The sequence below is a fragment of the Lycium ferocissimum genome, chromosome 7 (assembly GCF_029784015.1).
Source record: "Lycium ferocissimum isolate CSIRO_LF1 chromosome 7, AGI_CSIRO_Lferr_CH_V1, whole genome shotgun sequence".
NCBI lineage: Eukaryota > Viridiplantae > Streptophyta > Magnoliopsida > Solanales > Solanaceae > Lycium > Lycium ferocissimum.
Window position 1 is genome coordinate 2,326,355 of NC_081348.1, and position 9,357 is coordinate 2,335,711.

The 9,357-nt window shown below is 34.3% G+C and overlaps 1 protein-coding gene across 1 annotated transcript; it reads left to right on the top strand.

The window, feature by feature from the left end:
• Positions 1 to 4,018: 4,018 nt before the first annotated feature.
• Positions 4,019 to 9,051, top strand: LOC132063071 (cyanogenic beta-glucosidase-like). Its single transcript, XM_059455502.1, has 7 exons — positions 4,019 to 4,033; positions 4,851 to 4,967; positions 6,058 to 6,120; positions 6,220 to 6,295; positions 6,507 to 6,584; positions 6,697 to 6,784; positions 8,739 to 9,051. The coding sequence occupies exons 1-7, from the start codon at positions 4,019 to 4,021 to the stop codon at positions 9,049 to 9,051; spliced, it is 750 nt and encodes a 249-aa protein (XP_059311485.1).
• The last annotated feature ends 306 nt before the right edge of the window (positions 9,052 to 9,357 follow it).

A 9,357-nucleotide genomic window follows, 5' to 3' on the forward strand; every position in this document is an offset into this window, starting at 1 on the left:
GAAAGAAATCCACACTGCAATGTCAATTTTGTCATTTCAGTGGACATTCTAAGGAGAACTGTTACAAGCTAATTGGCTACCCCACTGATTGGAAACAAAGGAAGAAAGTTGGTTATGGTAATGAAAATACAGGGGATCAGCAGGGTACAATAGTTCTGGAGCATTTGGAAACCAAGGACATAGAAACCATGGAGGAAATAGTGGTCAATCTTCTTTTTCTTCAGCCAACAATGCATTTGGCAGTGGTGATATCCAAGGACAATCTACATCCACAGGTGGTCATGAAGTCAATAATGCATTCTTAGCAAAGGCACAAGGATTTACTGAGGAAGAGTATAAGCAAATACTGGATTGCTAAACAAAGAAACGAAGGGAAAACAGGTCAATATGACAGGTATTGTCACTTTCTTAATGTCTAATCTTTTTTCAGAATACTGGATTGTGGACTCAGGTGCTTCTCACCACATAGCACCAAACGAACATTTGATGTCAAGAGGTCATAGTATGATTAAGTCACACTGAGATAAGTTGAATTTGCCTACAGGAGACAAGGTGGATATCACACACATTGGTGATGTACTAACATTTAAGAATGAAGCTATAAATTTTGTACCAGATTTCAAGTTTAATATGTTGTCAATATCAAAAATCACCAGGAAGTTGTCATGTTTTGTCTCTTTTTATCCTGACTTCTGTGTCTTTCTGGACCTTTACAGTGGCAGGGTGAAGGGGATTGGTAAGGACGATGGAGGCTTGTACATATTCAGAAGTGGAGGTGGAATAAAAGGACAAGAAGGACAAGATGCAATAAAAAAACATCAGAAAATAGCTGCAAATGTAACCAGCTCAGGATTTCTATCTGTGGCATAGGAGGCTTGGACACCCCTCTGCACAGGCTATGAAGTGTTTGGACTTGATCCTAGATAATAAGTGTAATGATTCACTAAATAATTGTCCAGTTTGCCCATTAGCTAAGCAAACTAGAATGTCTTTTCCTACTACCTATTCCAGATCCGATTTTCCTTTTGATATTGTACATATGGATCTTTGGGGACCATATAGAACTTCTACATTTGACAAGAAATACTATTTTCTGACTGTTGTTGATTATTGTGGCAGATACACTTGGGTTCATTTGTTGCAACTTAAGTCTGAAACAGTTGTAGCAATTAAGAACTTTACCTTGATGATAAAAACTCAATTTGACGTTGTAGCAATTAAGAACTTTACCTTGATGGTACAAACTCAATTTGACAAACAAATTAAGGTGATAAGATCAGACAATGGCCCAGAGTTTTTTAACTCTCAGTGGAAAGAATTGTTTCATAATCTGGGAATTTTACATCAAAGCAGTTGCACTCATACACCACAGCAAAATGGTATAGTAGAAAAGAAGCACAAACATATACTCAATGCTGCTTGAGCTATCAGGTTTTAATCCAATTTACCTATCTAGTACTGGGGTATTTGCATTACAACAGCAGTTTATTTGATAAACAGGTTGCCTTCTTCAGTCACTAGAGGAAAAAGTCTATATGAATTGCTGTTTCACAAACCACCATCTCTGTCTGACTTAAGGGTCATTGGATTCTTGTGCCATGCATCAGTTGTTCCCAAAGGAGACAAATTTGCTACTAGGGCCACACTTGTAGTGCTTATAGGTTATTCTACAACCAAAAAGGGTTGCTGATGAATTTAGAGAATAAGCAGTGTTTTGTTAGTAGAGATGTGGTGTTCCTAGAGCATGTTTTTTTCACTTATTGGCACTCAAGAACCCACTGTGCACTTAGAAACCACTTCTCATGCTTCATTTAATGTTGATATGTTTGCAAATTGCTTCATTGATTGTACAAATGAAGATTCCAGCTCTACACCTGTTACAAGTATTCCAGAAGAGAATGATGTCATGGATGCACAAGTAGAGCCAAATACTGATGTGCAGGATGTTCAGCATGATATTCATTTGGAGCTGGCTGCTCCACCTCACCACATTGTGCATGATATTGCACCTTCTTCTTCAGTTCCTCAGACAGGATCAAATAAGGGAAATGCTTTGCAGCCTGATCCACCCACCAGGAAGATAACCAAAACTACTAAGCAGCCCATTTGGATGAAAGACTATCCAGCTCCTAGCAAGAGTCAGAACAGTAGATATCCTATGGCAAATGCTTTGTGCTATGATCACATTAGTCCTGCTTATCAGACTTATCTAGCTAAATTTTCCACCTTGGTGGAACCTCACAATTTATAAGAAGCAGCCAAAGATGAGAGATGGATTCAAGCTATGCAACAGGAAATTCAAGCCCTCGAAGACAACAAGACATGGGCAATAGTTGACTTACCTCATGGGAATAATGCAGTTGGTTCAAAGTAGGTGTACAAGATTAAATACCAAGCCAATGATGAAGTAGAAAGATTCAAGGCAAGGTTAGTTGCCAAAGGGTATAGTCAACAAGAGGGCCTTGATTACCATGATACCTTTTCACCAGTTGCAAAAATGGTGACAGTTAGGTGTGTTATTGCTCTTGTTGTTTCAAAAGGCTAGTCATTGTATCAAATGGATGTGTATAATGCATTTTAGCAGGGTGATCTTTATGAAGAGGTGTATATGGAAACGCCTGAGGGTTTTAGAAAAAAGGGGGAGCATAAAGTTTACAGATTACTTAAATCCTTATATGGACTTAAGCAAGCTTCTAGGCAATAGAATATCAAACTCACCACTACCTTTTTGGATGTTGGTTTCACTCAGAGTACTTGTGAATATTCCTTATTCACATTGAAAAGGAAAGAGGGGATTGTGATTATCCTAGTATTTGTTGATGATTTTCTCATCACTGGAAGCAGTGCACAATTGATCACTGAGGCCAAACAAGTGCGACACAAACAGTTCAAGCTAAAAGATTCAGGGGATCTCAGATACTTTTTGGGAATTGAGGTGTTGAGATCTATAACTAGAGTCATTTTGAATCAGAGAAAGTATATTCTAGAGCTGATCTCTGATATGGGACTTAGTGGTGCTAAGCCAGTTTCAACCCCACTAGAGTCAAATTTGAGATTAACTACAGTAGAATATGATCAAGCCACTGGATCCTCAAGAGATGAGATTCCCAGAGATGTTAGTCTTTATCAAAGATTGATAGGCAAGCTCATGTATGCTACCATCACCAGGCCTGACATTAGCTATGCAGTGCAAACTCTTTGTCAGTTTATGCAGCATCCCAAAACATCACATTGTGAAGCTGCTACAAGAGTTGTTAGATATCTCAAAGGTTCAGTTGGGCAAGGTGTTTGGTTACAAGCTAAGCCTGCTGAGAGGTTGACATGCTGGTGTGATTCAGACTGGGCAGCATGCCCCAACACCAGAAGATCTGTGACTGGCTATGTAGTGAAGTTTGGAGAATTTTTAGTTTCGTCGAAATCAAAGAAGCAACATATTGTTTCCAGAAGTTCAGTTGAGGTTGAATACAGAAGTATGGCCTCAGCTGTAGTAGAAATTACTTGGTTGCTAGAGCTGTTTAAAGAGTTGGACGTTCCTATTCAAATGCCAGAAACTGTTTTCAGTGACAGTAAATCTACTATGCAAATAGCAGCCAGTCCAATCTTCCATGAGTGTACCAAACATATCGAGATCGATTGCCACTTCATTAGAGACAAGATCAAGGCTGGTTTAGTTCAAACACAATATGTTCCTACACAGCACCAAGTGGCAGATATACTGACTAAAGGCTTGGGACATGTCCAACATATTCATTTGCTAAGCGAGCTTGGTGTGCTCAATATTTTGCACCCTCCAGCTTGAGGGGGAGTATTGGTATTATTAGTTAGTTGTACACGTGGCAAGTTGATTAGCTAATTTAAGTGTTGTAATAATTAGGTGGTTAGTTAGTTAGGAGGTTGAAGATATTTTTCATTTTCTATATACATAGCATTGTACAGCTGTATCTAGGAGTGGGCATGGTATGGTAGATACCGATTACCATACCAAAAATAAAATTTTTTATGCCCCGATTTCGGTATTATGGCATTTGGTACGGTATTTGGTATGCATTTTAAAAAAGTTTGGTATTCGGTAAGGTATTCGGTATTCATAAAGAAATACCGAATATCATACCGAAGTATATAATTACTTACACAATTCAAATATCTTAGAATTATAATACTAACAAATATATAAACAAGCATTATTAGAAAACTAATTCTTTAAATGTTGGAACTTTGACTACTCTATCTTGATTTAAATGTTTTTTTTTTTTGTGTAATTGATTTACGAAGGGGATTGCTTGTACTTTCTTTTGAATATTTTTACATGTGTAAGGTGTTTAGTACATAATAATTGAGACGTTTCTTAAGTAGCGGAAGTCATAATTCTCCACGATATGAGTATATGTAAGTCGAAATCGGACAAACTGTGGTACCGACTTACCGTACCGTAAAATACCAAAATCGAACTTTAAAATACTGAATCATACCGAATTAATTTGGTATGGTAATGGTATAGTATTTTTAGAAATCGAAAACCAAAATTACCATACTGAAAGTTTCAAATACCGTACCATGCCCACCCCTAGCTGTATCCAGTTCAATTCAATTGAGTCAGTTATTTTGCTCAACCATTCTCTTTGCATATTTTCTCTCTCTACATTTTCACCATTGATGAAGGCATGAACCTTTAGAGCTTAAACCTCACATTTTCACAGCACTTAACATCTATATGTGCTTTCTACGTTCAATTATTAGCTTCGAGATTCTTTGATTTCTTACATGTGTTTGATCTAATTCCCCGAGTTCTGTCGGTCATCAGCTGAATCATTTGTCAGCATTTGCTTTCTGTTAATAAATTTAGTTTGCAGATTTGGTGGGAGATTTTGTTGCATAGCTGTATTAAATTATTGCGAGATGAAATCGAAAACAAAATGGGTAGCACTAGGAGGGATGGTGTTATCTTAAATGGCAGACGACTATATGTTGTATGTATCTTTAATAGCGGACGACCGTATGTTGTATGTATAAATATGTATCTTCAATGACGGACAACTGTATGTTGTATGTATGTTAAATTATTCCGCGATTTTGTGTATCAGCGAGATTATATTGTATGCTGATACAGGTTGTTGAGCGTGCGCATACAACCTATCTGTACATAGCACGACTGAATGAGTTGATACAGTAAAAATGAGCAAACACATACAGCCTATTATAACTGTATCCAGCGCGATTGTCTACATTAATACGTATAATTGAGTAAATGCATACAGGTGATACAAGCGGACCAAAGTAGAACATTAGCTACGAATGGTAATTAGACTAACTATAGTTAGGTAAGAAATTAGGCTCTAAACTATATGAAAATTTCTCTATATTTATCGCGAAAAGCCCAGATGGTGGGGTTGGGGTTTCCCACTTAATAAGGATAGATTGAGAAGGGAGAGCAGAGGTTTTTGTGGAAGACCGATATATTTCCTCCGTCTCAATTTATGTGATATAGTATGATTGGGTACGGAGTTTAAGAAATAAAGGAAGACTTTTGAATCTTGTGGTCTAAAAATAAGCCAAAAATATTTGTATGGTTATAAATCATCTCGTTAAGCGTAAAATGTGAAGTTTAAAGTTAAATTATTATCAAATAAAAAAATATATCATTTTTTTTAACAGATTAAAAGGGAAAGTGTATGCACTTAATTTAGGACATAGGGAGTATTCGATAGCTTGGAAGGTTATGAAAGCAGGATCCACCAAATTTTTGGTATTTTGGAATAGTATATGGTTCCTCCTCCTCCTCCAAATAGACCAAAGCATAATTTGTATACATCCACTTTGTAGAATGTGGGCCAATATTTGGGTGGCATCATGAAGGGCCCTTGGATAAGCTCCCTCAGAGTGTGGGCCATGCAAATGCAGTTGTCTGACCAAAAATCAACATAAAGCTACATTGTCTTTTGGATTTGTTTTCTTTTTCTAGCAATAACAGAGAAAAAAAAAGATAATGTTTTCTTTTTCTAGCAATAACAGAGAAAAGAATATTTCAAGCATTAGATTGTAAACTTTTGTGAATTCTAGGCAGAAAAAATATCGGACGGTAGCAATGGAGACATAGCTCTGGACTTTTACCATCGTTACAAGGTACTAATTATTAAATAAGATGAAGAAATAATTTATCTTAATAAAACAATAAAAACAAAAACTAGTAGGTATACAAATATTACTGCCCCTCGTATGCAGGAGGACGTCAAACTAGCAAAATCCGAAGGACTGGACGCTTTCAGGTTTTCTATCGCATGGGCAAGAATTTTACCTCGTAAGATTATTTACAATTATCTACCCTTTTGTTAATTAAGTTGCCCTGTCTAAGATGTAAATTAGTGCCCTGATTAACCTTAATTAGCTGATTATTTTCCATCCCGCAAAAAAAAAAAAAAAAAAAAAAAAAAAACTCTCAATCAAGTGATATATATATCCAGAATGTTTTCATGATGTATTTGTACATCTTTTACTTTGTGTATTTTTAGAGGGCAAGCTAAGTAAAGGAGTAAATCAAGTTGGTATTGACTACTACAACAATCTCATCAATGAGATAATAGCCCATGGTTACTTTACCTCTCTCTCTCTCTCTCTATCTTAGCAACATGCAGAAACACTCTAACACACATTACACATGTAATTGCTTTAATCAAAACTAACTTTAAAATTGTAATTTAGGTATTAAACCTGTAGTTACACTTTTTCATTGGGATCTCCCTCAAGCCCTTGAAGATGAATACCTTGGCTTTCTAAGCCCTAAGATCTTGTAAGTGTACTACTCCAAACTCTAATTTCTGTACCTATATATATCTCAAGATGAAGTCCCATTTCGTATGACTATATACTTGAGAAATTAAATTGTTTCTTCACTTGCATGACGTAGTTAAAAATTTGAAAATGTTTCTTAAGAACATTGTACATCATGAACAAAAACTAGATATATATATATATATATATATATATATATATTTATATATAGTCCCATTTCGTATGACTATATACTTGAGAAATTAAATTGTTTCTTCACTTGCATGACGTAGTTAAAAATTTGAAAATGTTTCTTAAGAACATTGTATATATATATATATATATATATATATATATATATATATATATATATATACACACACCAGGAACCATGCAGAGAAGCACCTCACTATTGTTCCATATTTACTTGTATCGACATGTTAGACAGACCATTAGTCTTACTTAGTACTCATAAAACACCATCTCAATGCACCACTCCCCGTCTTCCACTGCCATCATATCTCTACCAGTTTATAGCAAATTGACAAAAAAGAATTAAGACATGTTCCTTTACAAAACACATTTATCATCACAAGAACTTTAATTTATGTCGTACAAGAAAAGGCCAAAGGAGAAAAAAAATGCCTTTTTCTTATTGTTTGTTTTCAAAACATGAACTGCGGCGGCGGATGTAGGATATTATATATATATATATATATATATATATATATATATAGACACACACACTAGTGTTGGGAAGCCCGTCGGGTGGCCCGGCCCAAGATTAAGGTAATAAAGTAATCACTAAGTTTCAATTTATGTATGTGATTTAAATTTCGAGTCAAATAGTTTAATTTTGATAGTGAATTCAGCATAGAATCTTTAAGTCTTTGAAAATTTACATAGTTAAAAACTATGTAAAAAGTACTATAAATTTCAATAATTAACTATTCAAAATATTTAAAAGACATATGAAAAAATAATGATTTTTCTTAATTAAAAATTTTCTTTTCCTTTCAAGTTGTATGTGAGGAAATGATATTTCTTTTTTTTTCTTTATCTAATATATTTTCTAAATTTGCGTTTTAATAATATTATAACTATGCTATAGCCCCAAATACATTAGCATTGGCTAAATTTAAATAATTAAATCATGTCTCGGTGCAATGACGTATATATCTAATAATTTTGTTCCTTCTCATTTTTATTTTCTTTAAGGATCGATTTTGAAATTTATTTTCTATCGATTTATTTTTTATTTTGAAATTTATTTTCTATTGTATAATTGTGTTACATCATTAAATCTTTATATATTCAAAATAATTTTTTTTAATAAAATTTAGATCAAGAGAAACTTAATGGCAATTTAGAATTACTAAGAAAATATGGTCGACGCTCTGCCAGTACCAAATGAGTTCTCCAAAATTATTATAATTACCATTTTAGATTATCTTTGTGCATAGCTATTTCTATTAGATGAGTTCATCACCATGCACAACTTTTCAAGTATTTTTAAAGGGCTCAAATTATATGCATCATATTGGATGTGGCAACCCAAGTAAAAAAGAAATAATGCAGGGGCAAAAATAAGACATAGAAAAAAATCATGGTACATACCTCACCTCCAAAAAGTTAGTCTAAGGGGCCATGTATTACCAAAAAGGGTTTGAAAATATCTTGATTTATTGAAAACATACTTTGGTATATGAAGTAATAAATAACAAATATACGGGCAAATATTTGAAGGAGCAAATCCTTTTTAGTTGGCACGCTAACTAAATAGTTACAATATAACTAAGTATTACAAAATTCTTTGGATTGTCTCTTATATATAGTAGTAATACAAAAGGTTACTAAAATTGACAAATAATATATTTTGAATCCATATAATTTCAAAAGTATGTATTTATAATTTTAACAACTTAATCTATCAAGTTCAAATTTTGAATTCGCCTTGCATCTAATTTTGACAGGGATGATTACCTAGATTTAGTGGAGATTTGTTTCAATTATTTTGGAGACAGAGTGAAGCTCTGGACGACCATTAATGAGCCATGGATATTTGCATCAAATGGTTATGATGCCGGTTCGATGACGCCTGGCCGGTGTTCTGCCTGGAGGAACAATAACTGCTCCGCCGGAAACTCTGCAACTGAGCCTTATATAGTCGACAGTATGCTTCTTGCTCATGGAGCTGCTGCCAAACTATACAGACAAAAATACAAGCTGAGCTTAAACTTTAGTACTCCCTCCGTTCAAATTTATGTGATACAATACGAATTTTGAGAATCAAACAAGAAATTTTTTTTACGGCGATTTATTTGTATGTTTTAATTGTTAATTATTGTGATTTGTAGTACTTTTATGTAGTTGCTAAATATGTAAATTATTTTTCAGAAAACTTAAAGATTGTATGTCCGAATTCACAATCAAAATAAAGAAGTTTGATTCTCAAAAAATCCAAACCATATCACATAAATTGGGACAGAGGGAGTAATAAATTACTCCTGATAATCAAGTGCATGTGACTTAATTTGTGAAAACAAAAGTGAATTAACTTTGGTTTTCTTTAATTTGGTGGTCACGAATCCA

Excerpts from the sequence above, each read along its gene's own strand:
- LOC132063071 (XM_059455502.1), top strand. Across the intron at positions 6,585-6,696 it reads CAATGAGATAATAGCCCATG|GTATTAAACCTGTAGTTACA; the intron begins GTTACTTTACCT and ends ATTGTAATTTAG. Across the intron at positions 6,785-8,738 it reads TTTCTAAGCCCTAAGATCTT|GGATGATTACCTAGATTTAG; the intron begins GTAAGTGTACTA and ends TAATTTTGACAG.